General features: G+C 40.2%; 1 protein-coding gene across 1 annotated transcript in view; it reads right to left on the reverse strand.

Moving 5' to 3' along the window:
• The window catches only part of LOC147018317 (F-actin-capping protein subunit alpha-2-like), a 100,469-nt gene that overhangs the window by 12,573 nt on the left and 70,049 nt on the right, over window positions 1–17,847 (reverse strand). The window contains exons 7-9 of the mRNA XM_085897864.1: window positions 8,480–8,558; window positions 7,804–7,875; window positions 1,280–1,342 (exon numbers count right to left, since the gene is read on the reverse strand). Of these exons, the coding sequence (XP_085753990.1) occupies window positions 1,280–1,342; window positions 7,804–7,875; window positions 8,480–8,558 (214 nt within the window). The remainder of the gene's footprint in view (window positions 1–1,279; window positions 1,343–7,803; window positions 7,876–8,479; window positions 8,559–17,847) is intronic.

A 17,847-nucleotide genomic window follows, 5' to 3' on the forward strand; every position in this document is an offset into this window, starting at 1 on the left:
CCTCCTCCTCTCTGCTATTCCTTTTGTATAGATCCCCTCTTTTGTGTGCATCTTTTCTACTTAACCCTTTTCTCTCTCATGTGACCTTTCATTATTCATGTAACCTTAAATTTACATCAAACCTAACAGTGGGTTGATATCTAATGTGGGGGGTAAGCATATTCAGACACAATTGTGTATATATCTATTTTCTAGTTCTTTCAGAGATCATACCCTTTGCCTTTGATTTTTTATTTTTTTTAACCAATAACTGCAGGGCAGCAGCCAGTTTTTTCTTTCAGGGATTGTACTCTCAATTGTACATATTTAGTATCCTACTTATTAAATAAAATAACCAAACTGACAAAGTTGCTTACTGGTTTAAACTGGTGTAATAATCCCCCTCAAACTCTGTCGTTCAAGTCACTTTAGAACAAAGCAATAAGATCACACCGGGTGTTTGTAAACCAAGATGATAAAGCAGCAAACAGAAAATCTAGTTTTGTCTGATTGAGCTAGAATATGGCCATTACACTCATAGAAAGACAAGGAAAATGAAGAGAAAAGATGAAAGATAGAGGACTGTACGGTATAGCAAAATGCATCGTGACAGAGAGCAACATTTTGGCAAGATAACTGCAGAAAATAAAGTAAAACTTCGGAACAAGAGAGAAGCGGACAAATACTTTTTGTGAAATAATTAGGCAATTGGTATTAAAACCAGAAATCGATTTGACATTTCACATGAGTCACCATGAAATAGACAAGCAGGTTTTGCCGACTCAAATATCCTGGACCAGGTTGAAGGTTTTCCATGATGTGGACAGGGATTTGTAAATCGCCTCATCATATGACACGATTCTAATTCAAAGAACAATTGGCAAATGCTCACGAGCCCTGTAGGTTGCACCAGCTGTCAACACTTGTTTCCGTTCATCAAATCAGTTGGAATTTCAAGTAAATTTTAAGGAATGAAGGCTATATGCACAACAACAAACAGCAGTGCATGCAGATTGGCCATTTTACTTTCCAGGCAGGGGAGAGTAAGTGATGTGACCCAAAAAGGACAGAGTGTGAATGGAGTAAAAGCAAGTCGCTATCTATTGAACCTTTAACTCTCACCTCACCCCCATAATACCATATGCCATTGGCTGTTGATATATGGTGCGAATGTGCCATCGACTGACCTTTCCTGCATGTTTGAAATCAATGACAAATAAGGACCTTGGTTGGAAATCATGCGAGGATTATTTCAGGGACACATTAGCAAATATCAACGACTGAAACCTTATTCACTCACTTGATAATCATTCTCAGAATCCTGTATCAACTTGACAAATGCTTTGGCCGCTTGACTCTCGTTCTGAAACAACAAATATAAAAATAAAATAAAAACAACACTTGGATGATGTTCCTTCACAAAATCACCACTGTTGCAAAGCATATGTCCAAGACAAGGTGTTCCAGGTAGAATGCCGCGATGTTACACAATAATTAACAACAAACTACTGACAACAAACATAAAACTGAATCAGTCACATCATTCAAATTACAACATTCAATCTCACCACGAGCTATTAACTGCCCTGCATAAGTGCTAAGTATGCCAAGAGGGAAAGAAATAAACAGGGGTGGGTGGGAGAAAAAAAGGTGGGAGAAGAATTTCACTAATGATGATGATTCAGAACAGGTCTACGACCCCTAACAATGCCAATTTTTCTGAAAACACCTCAACATCTGGGGCATTCCATGTCAAGTGTACACACCCTCCCGACACTAATACCTCATTTTCTCCCCATATGTTGGTCATTTATTCACTTGGGTGAAAAAACTCAAAATACCAACTTTTAGACTTGTGGGCCCATCATGGCCCATTTTAGCCCCCCCCCCCCACAAATTTGGGTGCCCCGGGCTGCCCCCACAATCTTCCAAAGGCCATATCACAGGTTGTAGTGGTCCGATTTGGCTGATCTTGGTATCAAAATGCTCGTAAAAGCGAGATCTTTCGAATCGCGCAAAGTAAAATCACTCCGAAACAGTAATTCAAAAAGGTATAGTTTGGGGTGCCCTTTGACCTTGGGCCCCTGCTCCCCAGCCAAACCGATGGTCCCGATATTTTCGTGTGAGAATACCCCTTCATATACTCCAACACCTCAGCATAAATGAAAATGGGATCTCAATGGGTTCAAGTGTGATGATGGTTATATTGTTCGGGGACTCGGGTGCTGGACACACAATACGCCACAATACATAGCACAATATTTGAACACAAGATTTCCAATACACTATATCAGTACATTGTACATAAATTTTCCATATGCACATGCAGGAACTGGAAGCGATACTAGTATGAGTAAGAGTTTTTCCTTGCATATTATCGTCAAGATTTTTTGTCAACCAATGCTTTATTTGCCAGCTGCGTTTCTTTTTTACCGGTTGTATAGGTTCTACCTGTAGCAGTTTTTGGTTCTACGGAAAGAAGTATATCAGAAATGTCGAAAATGCAGTGATCTTCAATGTCAGGAAAAAAAGAAACTATTTGCGGGCTCAAATGGATGAAGAAAATTCACTTTCACTTCATGAGTGTCTTGAAAGGCTTCCATGATGCAGGCAAGCCACCATTTTCCATCATAGTGCACTGTAACATAACCTGAAAGTTTCCCGTTAAAAGTTGATGTAGATTTTGAAATAGCTGACTCGATACGGTGTTCCTCGCTAAGGCTGAATTCGCTTACTTGAAGAGCAGTTTCAGAAATAGGGATGAAAGCATGAAGTTTTTGAGTTCCAGCTATGGTTTTGGCCGTTTTTAACCTTTCTTCCAGATTTCGTTCTTCCTCATCATACAACTCTTGTATCCCGTAACCGAACTTCATTTCATTCAAACCATTTTCAGCAAAGGCGAAAAGATCTTTTGGAGAAATAATTTGACTGTCGTAAGGCCTATGCAGGCTCTCACGTGTTGCCTCTCGTTTGACTGTACCACCCACGCCATCTGAAGGGCCCTTGCCATGACTTGTGGCAAAAAATGCCATTCTGCATCAATACCATACTCTGATTTGTGACAACATAGGTTTATGAAGGCTTTGCAATTCTTATATTGGCCAGCGCAACCGTCTGAGAAATAGTAAAGTTTCTTTACATTTCCAAAGCTAGATTTCAAGTGTTCAATGAGCATTCTTTGGAAGAGGAGGACTGAGACAACGTTGTGAGTATTGCATTCTGATATAATCGTGAACGAATCGTAGTTTAATTTGCCATCGTCCGATTTGAAATAGTAAACCCAGGGGTGAATTGTCGCTTGAGAGCAGTTCCAACGGAATCCTTGGGTCGCATCCTGTACGACAAACGAATAGTTCTCTGAGAAGTCTCCAATAATGACAAATTCTCCTTCACCGATTTCATCTTTCTTATTTTTCAGAAACTGAGATTGGGCCTTCGCAATGAAGTCGTGTCTCACTAACTTCACCGCGCGTTCCCAGAATTGATTAATGAATTCTTCCAAAGGCAGGACCATGGAGCTCGGTTCAGATCTGTCGGTGGATGTCCACCGTTTAAACTGAATTTCATCAATATCCTCTAGTTCATAAGCACTCAGTAGCTCGATTTTGAAGTCTTCAATTGATGGGCAACTTTCACAAGTTCTGAAATAACATGCCGGTTGTGCTGGGTTACAAACTATGCAGGCTATGACATGATGATAGCGAGGAAGTTCGGCTATCTGTGGCATTTTGGAACCAAACATCAAGAGTTTCACATTTTTATGTGTCATACATACACATATACTGTGTAGTACCGCCTGAACCGGTCAGGACACACTCTGAGGGACGGAGCATGGCGAACTTCGCGAATCCAACTTTCAAGCCAGGGTTCTTCTCTTTGAATTTCTGAAACAGTTCCTTGAGATTGTTTAGTACCAGGCGCTTTTGAATTTTATCTTTTCCATGTTCATTCCTGACCACCACACAGTCTTTTTTCCAGGCATTATTCGGCTGACTTTATCACTTCGGTAAAATTCGGTTACGGCGGATTTCACTTCCTCAGGCAATATTTTACCCTGTTTGGGATTTGGAGACGATAACATACCATTTTCTTTCTCTAAATTTTTGGCTTGCACAGCCATTCTTTGGGAGCAACTGAATTCACTCATGATCCCTCTGATTCTCATATTCCTAGCAAATATTGTCAGTATACGTATTTGCTCTGAACGGCTCGAAACAACGTATTTTTCTTTCAGGCTTTTGATCACCTCTGGCATGCAGTTTTCATCACATTTTGAGGCTGTATTTTGTGTTTTCTCCGCAGTGCTTGGTCCAGCAACTCGTTCTAATTTCTTTTGCACAGAATCTTCCACTTTACTTCGCTTTTCAGGAACGTACCCTGGGTTCCTTTCCGCCTTTCGTTTGTCGAATGGGCTTTCGCCTATCATCGATAACGACTGGTTTAATAGGTCAACTTCTGCTTCTCGCTCAAAAACCTCCTCGTCTACATCTGTCGAAATAGATTCTGCAATGCCTTCAATAGTACCTTCTGATGATAATTTTGAACTGGTCGAAGATGATTCTTCAATATGCTCTGGTGACAACTGAGAAAGTTATTTTCTGCACGAAGTACAAAGTCTGTCATCTTTTTTTCACCTTTGAAGAAAATTTCATCAACATATCATTTGACACATTGCGAAGATCTTTTCGTTGTTTCGTTTTATGGCAGCTTAATGGATCACAACAGTATTTTCGAAACTCCTTTCTATCTTCAGTCGCCATGCTTACTGCAAAATATGCAAAAACTGAGATGGTTATACTTTATAACTAAATTTGATGATGGTTATACAAAAAATGTACACTTAAAAAATCAATAGACACAATAGGCAGAATAATTTTCTGCAAATGATGCAATATATATATATATATATATATATATATATATATATATATATATATATATATATATATATATATATATATATATATATATATATATATATACATATATATATATATACATATATATATATATATGTATATATACATATATACATATATATATATATATATATATATATATATATATATATATATATATATATATTGATTATAATACCAAGCTTGCACACTAAAAACTCGGCTCGCCATCACACGATCCCTATGAAATTGCTGTGGCACTTAGCGGACATGCCGACAATGTTTGGGAAGTCTTGGCGTTCCATAGTACCACTTGCATTTTGCACAATGCGTATTTTTGTCATTCCCCGTGTACGGTCTGTCGTCTGCTACCAGCTATGTTGTACTGCTATCCCGTGCATGTGCACGGGTATCGCTAGCATATATATATATATATATATATATATATATATATATATATATATATATATATATATATATATATATATATATATATATATATATATATATATATATATATATATACATATATATATACATATATATATATATATATATATATATACATATATATATATATATATACATATACATATATATATATATACACATATATATATATACATATATATATATATATATATATATATATATATATATATATATATATATATATATATATATATATAGTCCAGAGATGATGATTGTCAATTTCAGACATAAAGTCGCCTGCCAGCAGATGACGTCATTGGAACGATGACGGCAAACGTCGCCCAATGTCGAATCAAGAATTAGTGATATGTGGACCCTAAACAACAAAACCATCATCACACTTGAACCCATTGAGATCCCATTTTCATTTATGCTGAGGTGTTGGAGTATATGAAGGGGTATTCTCACACGAAAAAAATCTGGATCATCGGTTTGGCTGGGGGGGGCGGAGGCCCAAGGCCAAAGGGCGCCCCAAACTATAACTTTTTGAATTACTGTTTCGGAGTGATTTTACTTTATGCGATTTGAAAGATCTCGCTTTTATGAGCATTTTGATACCAAGATCATCCAAATCGGACCACTACAACCTGTGATATGGCCACTGGAAGATTGTGGGTCAACCGGGGGCACCCAAATTTGTGGGGGCCCTAAAATGGGCCCCGATGGGCCCCCATGTCTGAAAATTGACACATAATGTTTTATCGTGGATACAAACACTTGCACAAAAAAAAAGAGTGAAATCTGCGACGATGTGTCAAAATTTCGCTGAAAAATGTGTACACTTGACATGGAACGCCCCATCTGTGAAATCTTCATTTGTTGTCTGAGTAGAGGCAAAATGCTCAAATATTATTGTTTTTTTCATATCCGAAAGGCGATAAAATATTTACAAGCAAACAAAGTGTGTCACGTGCAACTTGTTCAAACGAGAAATGTCTCTCTGACCTTACTTTTCTTGTCGACATTACTAGTCAGCTCAGTATTCTAAATTTGCAACTGCAGGAATAGGCCAACTCATCAACTGGCTGTACAACAGCACCAAAGCATTTCAGTTGAAACTAGGACGGTACTCGATAAAGCGCATACTTCTGCCAGCCGAAACAGTTTACATATTTTATCCCATTGGTAAGCTGGATCTGAATCAGAACCTGAACCAAAATCTAATTGGCTTGTTCTCGTCACCGACCAAGCTCATCCACGAAGTATTACAAACCTGGCCAATTTTTTTTGAGATATCATGCTATATATCGTTTTTGGTCCAATCTCTAAATGGTGAAGAATTACTTTAAGAAAATTGAAAATAAAAATAAACAATATTCCCCTTCCACCATGCGGTGGGGGATAAAAACTAAAAAAATTATAGTGTCCGGATCTTCACCAAAATCTAATCAATTCGTCCTTGTCACAAAGCCAACCTGTCCACCAAGCTTCATCCGAATTCGTTCATAACTTTTTGAGATATCCCCGCTCACAAACAAACACACAAACAACTAGAAGGGCACTCTTTGAAGTCACCAGATATGCCTCTGCTCACATTATTACATCATTATACATACTTGGACCAAGTTTGATTTAAATCCCTGAACCCAGATTCAAAACATTAAATAATTCTGGCTGCCAGACCATATGCCCAATGAGGTTGAAATTTAAAACACTCCACATGACTATGATATCATAATTGTGATGTTTCACGTCTATTGATGAAGTGGTTTATGAGAAAGAATTTCAAAAAGATTTTTGTTAAATCCAATATGGCTGTCAAACGATGTGAACCATTAATTATAATTCGTGAACACCGTGGTATCCCCAAACCTTAGCAACATGAATGAAGTTTCCACTCAATCTGTCAAGCCATTCTGGTGAAGATTTCTAAAGGTTTATCATCAAAAAACCCCTACCCCCCAAAAACATCATAGCTGCCAAAACACGTGACCCACGACGTTATAGGTGGAGAACTTTTTGTTCCTCATGGATAGGCGATCATACCTGCAAAGTTTTGCCTCGATCTGTTCAGCCGTTTGAGAAGAATTCTGAAGGTTTTTATGTTTAAAAAAAAAAAAAACTATATATGGCTGCTGAAGCCCATGACCGATGACGTCATCAATTTCTCCCCCCCCCCCCCGCATACAATTTAGCCCCCCAGGCAACCCTCAAAATTTTTCATACTGATCGGAAAAAGTGTTTGACATATGCAATTATGGCAGCATAATGGAGCATCATAAAAGTGAAGGATGCAAGTGAAGGATGCAAAACTATTACAAAATCATTGCCCAAGTGAGAATTGATCGAGCAGTGGGGGTGGAGGGGTGAATAAACTAATTTATAAATAAAAAGGTAGAAATTCACCAAATCAGTGCAAGTCTGGCATGGCAGTGCCACACATATCCAGACACAGAAATATTTTTAAAGCAGCTTCAAAAGCAAGGGCACATACATTCACAGGCATGCTCTGTTGCACATCTTTGTGGCTCACGAGTTGCACATTGCCATCCTCATAGTAGTGCACCTGCAAAAAGAAAATAATTAAATAACAGTCAAAAGCAAAGTGATGTGCCATAAAGCTTGCTGCCAAAATCACAACTCCAGCACTCTGGTAAAGTTTGAATTCTAATCATCATTATTACTTATCACTTGTACTATTACAAAAGATTATTCATAAAGTACAAAGTTTGCAAAAAAGATAAAATTCTAAAGTTTGTGATATGGACGAGGGAGAACAATGGACATGATAGCAAATTGTGGCAGCAAATAGTGCTTGTAAACAACAATTCCCCAGGGGTAAATCCAGGAATTGGGAAGGGGGGGTTTCCAAATACCAGAAAATTATAAATTTTCCAAATAAATTACTGTGAGCTGTTAGTGGTATATTGTTTATTAGGTACTGTATTGATACAGTTTTTCTGAGGCTTCTGGCCTTTTTTGTGGCACACTTTTGTGGGAGAAGGAGTTCTGGGTGACCAGGTAACCCCTGGGTTTGCCACTGTAATGGTTAAAAAAAAAATTGTTGGGGGGAGGGGGAGTTCCGGTCAACCAGGAAAACCCCTGGATTTGCCACTGTGCCCAAGTCCCATTAACAAGATAAATACAATGCAATAATATAATACTTGTACCTGGATTTTAAGTACTCCCACCACCTGCGCAGTCGGCTGAGACACCGAAAACTTCCACTCTGACCGCCATCGCCCATTCCTATGCCGGGAAATGGTGCAAGGAGTGGGGAGATGTGGAAGGGGAGGGGAGAGGGAGATTAAGAAACACAAAAATTGATGGGAGGGAATGAGCAAGTCAAGTCGAGAGACTAAAATGATCGTGAAAATATTGTCATGTTTTGACCCCATGCCACAACCACTTAACCACAGGCGGAAGTGAAGCCACAAACGCCATGAAGCAGATCACTTAGCGGCGGATGACCGTTTAGCAGCAATTTACCTTCAAGTGCGCACCAGAGCGGGAAGTGCGTCCTGAAGTCTAATTTGGGTCAGGACCACACCACTTATCAAAAAATAATTACCCTGTGCTCGCGAAGCGAATAGCAGGGTTCAGCGATCGGCAGCGTACGTATGGCGATTGTCGTACATCGTGTCTGCATTTTGTTAAGAGCAAACATCGAAACCTGTTTAGCAGAGGAAATTGAAACTTCACTACATGTTACATGACCATGTGATAGTGGTCACTCTTGAGGTCAACATAGGCCATTTTCTAAAATCCTCAATTTACATCAGATACACTAAAAATTTGAAGAGGATTTGCATGTGAAGTCACTGAATTCAATGACCAACTATTTTTGAGGTTAACATAGGCGAAAAGGTCAAAATTTTCTAAAATTGTCAATTTTCATCCGATTGTCTTGAAATTTGAAGATAATTTGCACATTTGGTCATTGAATTGAACTCTTCTTCTTCTTCTTCTTCTAAATTGAACTACCAATCTATTTTGAGGTCAACATAAGCTGAAAGGTCAACATAGGCCAAATTTCTGAAACCTCAATTTTCATCGGATTGACTTGAAATTTGAACAGGATTTTCATTAAAATGACCATCATGTGTCACATGCTGTGGCAGCCATATTGCATCGAAGGGGAAATCTTTTAAAATCTCCGTAGGAGAAACTGTTTAACCGATCCATGCAAAACCTAACTAATTGATCAACTACCGATGAGAAATATGGTTTGATAAAGATGATGTCTTCAGTCACATGGTCTGGCAGCCATATTGAATCAAAGGGAGAAAAAAAAAATTACCCCCGTGTGGGGGTGACGGTCATCTCTATAATACCACAAGTTCTCAATGTTCAGTTATGACCGAAGACTACTGCACAGTTCTACTGCGCAGCTCGAACTGCGCAGTTTGGTTAAAGATGACTCGGCATTTTGGCACGCGCGCACAAAATTATATTTTGAAAATAAATGCCAACATTTACATTTCGGGTTTTGAAACTTTTGCACCTTCGGCGGAAAATGTATAAATACAAAAGGCTAAAAATGTGTTTTATATTTATATTTCATTTCTCCTTCCTTCCTTCTTTGCGAATCACATCGGCGTTTTTGGCCATCTTCCAGATCACAGGACGATCAAACAGAAAGGAAATTCAAAAATCTGTCCAGTTAGATACAAGATAATATTTTTTGCTATCATAATCAATAAACAGTTTCCGAATATCTTGTAGAATGGCAGACCAGATAGGTTTTGAAAATGGCGATTTTTATAACTTACGTGACCTCGTGACCTTGACCCTGACCTTGAACCCGGACAAAAGTTATATCGTTGTGCAACACTCATCGACCTCTACCCACATACTAAGTTTCATCAAGATCGGAAAGAAAAATTGTTGACGGACGTACGGACGGACATTTGGTCCGGCTTTATTAGGTCATCTCTACCGAGATGACCTAAAAAGCCCTCAAAAAAACATAAATTGGCTCACACCAAATCCTTATCAATACTGTGTGGGGTATGTATTCTATGAATACCATCTAGTTAACAATTTATTCCCCTCCCCTTCCATCATCCATCCATCAGGACCATACTCTGTGCAGAGCATTGGTGCTGCCTCAGCAGTCGCCTTGGCCATTGGACAATCCTGGACGGGTTACCACTCCGACATTGGATACCAGCATACTGGCAGTCATTTTGCTGACCTCGGAAGGATGACATACAGACAGTCAATCCCACCTGGTATTGATTAAACAGCCGAGCGGGATTTGAACCAAGGACCCTCGGATCCCAAGCCTGCCACCCTAACCATGAAGCCAACACCAGGCATGCCCCCCTCCCACACATGGCAACTCAATTAAACCGATCCTTTGAGCACAGCAAAATGAACGAGCAAGATGGATACGTCTCTTAAGGAAATGTAAATAATTTATTGGATAGGATGTTGGCATAATGGTTGAGGTGGCTAGCTTAAGACCTTAGGGTCTTGCGTTCGAGCCCCTGTCAGCCGTTGAAATAACACAAGGTGGGGTTGACTCAGCCTGTCATCCTTCCGAGGTCGGCAAAATGAGAACCAGCTTACACGGGTAATAAGCCATTCGAGTATCCTGGGTTGAAGTGGTGACTCGCCCAGGATTGTGCTCATTAGTTAAATGAAACTGCCTCGGCAGCCATATGCGCATCACAGCATGAAAGGAATGGTTATTATTATTTACAACATACACAGAATGAACCTCTGGGCAAAAAGGCAGGCAAAAACACAAAATAATCACAAGAAATAACTAACCTCAAGTTGGCACAACACAAACCTCATTCACACAACCAAGCCATCAATCACATGCATTCACAGGAACTTATGGACGCTAATCAAACATGAGCAGCTTCTCAAAATCCTGCTTCCAATATAGGCCCATGCACCCCTGTGGAAGCCGCCATGACCCGACCTAACCCAGCCAAGACTCGAACCAGTTTCAGAGGGGACGAGACACTTTTAACCTTGAAAATTAACAAATACATTTTTCAATCCTGACCAAATATGTTTTTCTCCCATAAGAAAGACAACTTTACAGTAAACATGCACTCATCACAGGTTCTAACGTGAATACTAAATGGGCTAAACCTTTCTTTCCAACTCAAGCATACACACAAAACAATCACCAAATATGTCTTTCAATGCAAACAAGTCTGGCACTCCCACTCTCTCTCCAAAAGGGCCGTCTGGCAATCCCTCCCATTTAACTTTTTAACAATCAACTTGAAGCATAGTCACTCATACTTTTGGGCCTCACTATCAGCTCTGATCTTTCTTGGGCAAATAGTACTTCTAAGTTTACCTCCAAATCCAGTATATACTGGGAGTATATAGGATAATTAAATTCGATAGAAGGAAATTCACCAAAAGGAAAGATTTGAAGAAATGTGAACCTTCCGTACATCGAGAGATTACTGTAATGCAAAGTTGTGTGGTGGCAGTAGAGATGTTAAAGTGAATATAAATGAATAATTCATGGGAGATTGTGTGTTCATCGTGGAGCTGGTAAAGTGTAAATAAAGGAATAATGGTTCCTGAAAGCATATACCATCCACCCGACAAGGGTATATTCAAAATTCCACCCGAGCAGCAAACAGCAGCTGTTGTTGTTGTTGTTGTTGTTGATCTCACACGATGATGATAGCAGCACAAATGATCATGTTTAATTGGGGAGTTTTGCAGGAAAGAATTTAAGAAAAGAAATAAATCTATTTAATTCCACAGATATTTGCACACCCAACCGCCAAGGGATCCTTTGTATATTATAGCCTCTCGATAATGAGTTAATGGGGTAATTTGGGTCATTGTGCTGAGGCAACTGAGTTAATAGGGTAATTAGTGACATGGTGGTGGTGGTGGTGGTGGTGGTGGTGGTGGTGGGATGGTTTTGGATGTGGAATGAACAATGAACATAGAGGGTGGGGGGGGGGGAGAAGCGAAAGGACGATGAGAGTGGTTTGAGATGGAGAAAGAACAGGTGGATTCAGATGAGGGAAGTTTTCCCATGGGAATCAAGGCATTTGAAAGGCAAAAAGGGCAGGATCATAAGGACTGAGGAGTTACTGTTTGGAATGTAAAGGGCGAGGGACCGGCAATGGATGGGTAGCTGAAGTTAAAGAAGGGTTCAAAGAATTGTGGAGCGCCTTTTCGGTAATCGGGACAGGCTTTCTAAAGCACACCCGATTCATATAAATAACCAATTGACAATTACTTCAAAACCAACCACGAGGGGGGAGGGGGGGTGGGAGGAAATTGCTTGAACAGTGCTCAAGTGATGAGGGTTAAAAGTTAAAACCAACTGTGCCTATTTCCTGGTACGTGTTGACCTCATACGTTCCACTGTTACAGGTGTAGCTGAGTGCATCAAAGCTTTTAAAATCATGGTCGGTATTTAAAGATTGTAAACACCTTTCTTCGACTTGTTGGTGACATACCGGATTTTTTTGGAATACAGGTATAATCAAAATTCCAATACAGAATATAGATATGAACAAGTATACTGATATAACTGGTACATCAATATACTCGCCGGACCCTAGTGTGCAATAAATAGAAGGGAGGTTGTGCCGCACCGATTCGCTGTGCTGGTCCAGCCAGCAGCACACCAATGGTTTCACTTGGCCACACACAATTAATCAACAAAGGTGGGAAGCCGAAGCATGGTCCCTATCTGGGCGATGCAAAATCAATGGTAAGGTAATGCAAGTCATAGAACGGGGACCATGCCCGACTTGGCCTTCTCAGATGTCCGTGGTTGCTCAGCAACCCGTCGGGTTGAGGAGTTATCGCTGGCTTACGGCTTCAGGGTCAAATGTCGGGAAGCGAGTCTGAGTGAGGCCACTCGTGACCTGACAGGCTCGAAAAAACTCATACAAGATAAAATGTAAAAGTTCAGTTTTACAGAATGGCAAAAGCAAGACAATGCAACAACACAGGAGAGTTAGTTGTCACTGCAACAAAAAGAAAAAGAGCAATCAGAGATTGCAAACCGTCGCTAGGACTTCTTTTGAGTGGTGTATTTTTTTATAGGTTTTCAGGTATATCCAATATGGCTGCCAAACCATGTGACCTATGACATCATATGTGCGACTTTTCTTCCTCATGGAAAGGCGGTTGGTTATAAGTGTAAAGTTTTGCCTCGATCTTTTCAGCCATTTCAGAGATCTTTGAAAGTTTAAAAAAATACAACAATATGGCTGCCGAATCACATGACCGATGACATCATCAACAAAAAAAAATTGGACCATTTTATCCCAAGATGACCCTCAAAATGTTATTTACTGATCGGATGTAGCGTTCTACAATCTACATCTGCAACTATGACGTCATAACAAAGGCAAGCACCTATGACATCATAAAAATACCACACTCATTCCCCGAGGAGTGCTTGCTATGTGCCACTTGTACACCCATGGCTTGGGGAACACTTGTGTGAAGTTCCCCTCGATTTGTCCAGCCGTTCTGGAGAAGATTTTTATCGGTTTTATGGTAAAGCTAATATGGCTGCCAAACCATGTGACCAATGACATCATATGTGTGAAGCTTTTGTTCCTCATGGACAGGTGGTCATATGTGTAAAGTTTCACCTCGATCTGTTCAGCCACTTCAGAGAAGATTTTTGAAGGCTAAAAATAATAATAATAATAATAATAATAATAATAATAATAATAATAATATGGCTGCCAAATCACGTGACCGATGACGTCATGATTTTATTTCTGTGGACCATTTTATCCCTAGATGACCCTCAAAAAAAATGTTATACTGACCGGATGTGGCGTTCTACATATGCAATTATGACGTCATAAGGAGGGCACCTATGATGTCATTAAAAAAATCACACTCATTCCCCATGAGGAGTACTTGCTATGTGCCAAGTTTCAAAATTTTTCTTGGGTTGGTTTCAGAGATAGACGTCCAAAGTTTTTTCTGTTTTTCCAACATGGCTGCCACACCACGTGACCTATGACATCATAATTATCATTGAACCATTCTACATGAGTAGTCGCACCAATGGTGAAAATTTCATCTCAATCCAACAAGCGGTTGCGGAGAAAAACACGAAAATTCTGTGCAGACAAACAAAAACAGACAGAAAGACAAACAGAAAGTCAAACAAACAAACGGACCCAAATGCAATACCGGACTCCGAATCCTTCCGCAGTGAGGGTAAAGCTGACAAACCACAAACTACAGATGTTTCAAAATGTTCAAACCCAAATTTTACTCATGACCACTTAATGAGGAAAGTTTGTCCAGGAACAGAACATATTAGCACAAGGTACAAATCCCACAAGCACCAAACACCAAGGGCAAGAGAACACCAATAATTTACTTGACAGACAGTTGAAGGCAATTGGCAGATCCATGACAAAGCGGCAGAATAATTTTGGGCGAGGGAAAGGGGTGGTGGGGCATTGGGTGTGGGTTGGGGGTGGTGGCTTACTCTCATGTTTAAAAAAAATATATATATATATATATATATATATATATATATATATATATATATACATATATATATATATATATATATATATATATACACACACACATATATACACACATACACACACATATACACACACATATACAGCTCTGGAAAAAAATAAGACACCACTCAAAAAAAATTCTTAATCAGCATCTCGACATGTATGGCAGCCATTCCATTCCAGTGTCTGTTGAATTCCAACACAGGCACACCTCATTCTACTTGGTGAGATACTGATCAGGTGATCACCTGAACCGAATCTTATTTAACAAGGAAAAGTATAAAAACCACTGCTGTGGTCATCACTATCCTCTTGCAATAGGACCGGCTGGATGGCAAAAACAGTGCGAGTAGAAGCTCAAAAGTAATTGGAATCAAAAAATAACTATTGACCATGCCAAAAGAGTTGAAAAGAAAAGTTTTGAGTGAGGAAAAGAAGGGTTCAATTCTGGCTTTACTGGCAGAGGGATACAGTGAGCGTCACGTTGCTTCCATCCTTAACATTTTAAAGACGGCGGTTCATAAGAACAAGGTCAAGCAGCAGACATTGGGGACAATAAAGCTACAGACTCATGTAGCATGTCATGACAGACAATAAAGCTGGCAGAGGGCGAAAACGACTTTCCACTGACCGGGATGACCGCCAACTCATTTGAATGTCACTCAACAACGGGTAGTATGACATCAAGTGACCTACAAAAAGAATGGCAAATGGCAGCTGGGGTGAAGTTCACGGCGAGGACGGTTCGAAACAGGCTCCTCGGGGCAGGGCTGAAGTCGTGCAAAGCTAGAAAAATAGCTCCGCAAAGCGGGCGTAACCCCTCAGCCCCTAGACGCAAACCAATTTCAAGATGGTGGCCATATTGAAAATCGCAGCACGCCCATTTTCGAAAGGAACCTTCCTCTACTCAACCCCAACACACCCAACAAAAATGGATTTAATTGGACAAGGCGTTCTCCTTGAAATTGATGGAAACCAATTTCAAGATGGCTGCCGTGGCGGCCGCTGAAAATCACAGCGCGCCCATTTTGGAAAGGAACCTTCCTCTACTCAATCCCATTATAGCTCGCCAGAATAAAATCAATGCGTGAAGCCGTTCTCAAGTTATTGTCTGGAAACCAAATTCAAGATGGCTGCTCCAGCCGCCATATTGGATATCGGATTGCGCTGAATATCGAAAGGAACCTTCCTCTTAACACCCCCATTATATCACACAAAAATGAAATCAATAAGTCAAGCCGTTCTCAAGTTATTGTCCGGAAACCAAATTCAAGATGGCTGCCCTAGCCGCCATATTGGATATAGGATTGTGCTGTACATCGAAAGCAACCTTCCTCTAACCACCCCCATTATACCCACATGAAAATAAAATCAATCTGTCAAGCCGTTCTCAAGTTATTGTCCGGAAACCAAATTCAATATGGCTGCCCAAGCCGCCATATTGGATATCACATCGCACTGATTATTATCGAAAGGAACCTTCCTCGACCCAGCCCCAACACACACTGCAAAAATGGATTTAATCGGACAAGGCGTTCTCCTCGAAATCGACGGAAACCAATTTAAAGATGGCTGCCATGGAGGCCACATTGGAAATCGCAGCATGCCCATTTTCGAAAGGAACCTTCCTCTACTCAACCCCAACATACCCTGCAAAAACGGATTTAATCGGACAAGGCGTTCTCCTCGAAATCGACAGAAACCAATTTCAAGATGGCTGCCATGGAGGCAACATTGAAAATCACAGCGCGCCCATTTTCGAAAGGAACCTTCCTCGACTCAACCCCAACATACCCTGCAAAAATGGATTTAATCGGACAAGGCGTTCTCCTCGAAATTGACGGAAACCAAAAGTTGACAGACGCCCGGATACCCAGACGGACGCCCGGACGCCCGCCGGACAACGCCTATGACGACAATACCTCTTAGCCAATTCAGGCTGAGGGGTAAAAAAAAAAAAAGCCCTTCATCAATAAGAAGCAAAGAAGAGCCAGGCTGAGGTTTGCAAAAGACCATAAGGATTGGACCGTAGAGGACTGGAGTAAGGTCATCTTCTCTGATGAGTCCAATTTTCAGCTTTGCCCAACACCTGGTCGTCTAATGGTTAGACGGAGACCTGGAGAGGCCTACAAGCCACAGTGTCTCGCACCCACTGTGAAATTTGGTGGAGGATCGGTGATGATCTGGGGGTGCTTCAGCAAGGCTGGAATCGGGAAAATTTGTCTTTGTGAAGGACTCATGAATCAAGCCACGTACAAGGTTGTCCTGGAAGAACACTTGCTTCCTTCTGCTCTGACAATGTTCCCCAACTCTGAGGATTGGTTTTTCCAGCAGGACAATGCTCCATGCCACACAGCTAGGTCAATCAAAGTGTGAATGGAGGACCATCAGATCAAGACCCTGTCATGGCCAGCCCAATCTCCAGACCTGTACCATATTGAAAACCTCTGGAATGTGATCAAGAGGAAGATAGATGGTCACAAGCCATCAAACAAAGCCGAGCTGCTTGAATTTTTGTGCCAGGAGTGGCATAAAGTCACCAAACAGCAATGTGAAAGACTGGTGGAGAGCATACCAAGACGCATGAAAGCGGTGATTGAAAATCAGGGTTATTCCACAAAATATTGATTTCTGAACTTTTCCTAAGTTAAAACATTAGTATTGTGTTCTTTAAAATGAATATGAACTTGCTTTGTTTGTATTATTTGAGGTCTGAAAACACTGAATCGTTGTTATTATTTTGACCAGTTGTCATTTTCTGCAAATAAATGCTCAAAATGACTATTTTTATTCGGAATTTGGGAGAAATGTCAGTAGTTTATAGAATAAAACAAAAATGTTCATTTTACTCAAACACATACCCATAAAGAGTAAAACCAGAAAAACTGATAAATTTGTAGTGGTCTCTTAATTTTTTCCAGAGCTGTATATTATATTCTGGTCAACTGCAACTCTCGATATCAATGTGGTCAGTCTACCTCTCTCACGGTGAATTTAGTTCCAAATTGAAATACCATTCAAAGTTC

The sequence above is a fragment of the Eptatretus burgeri genome, chromosome 10 (genome assembly GCF_056783735.1).
Source record: "Eptatretus burgeri isolate ZD-2024b chromosome 10, Ebu_testis_v1, whole genome shotgun sequence".
Lineage (NCBI taxonomy): Eukaryota > Metazoa > Chordata > Myxini > Myxiniformes > Myxinidae > Eptatretus > Eptatretus burgeri.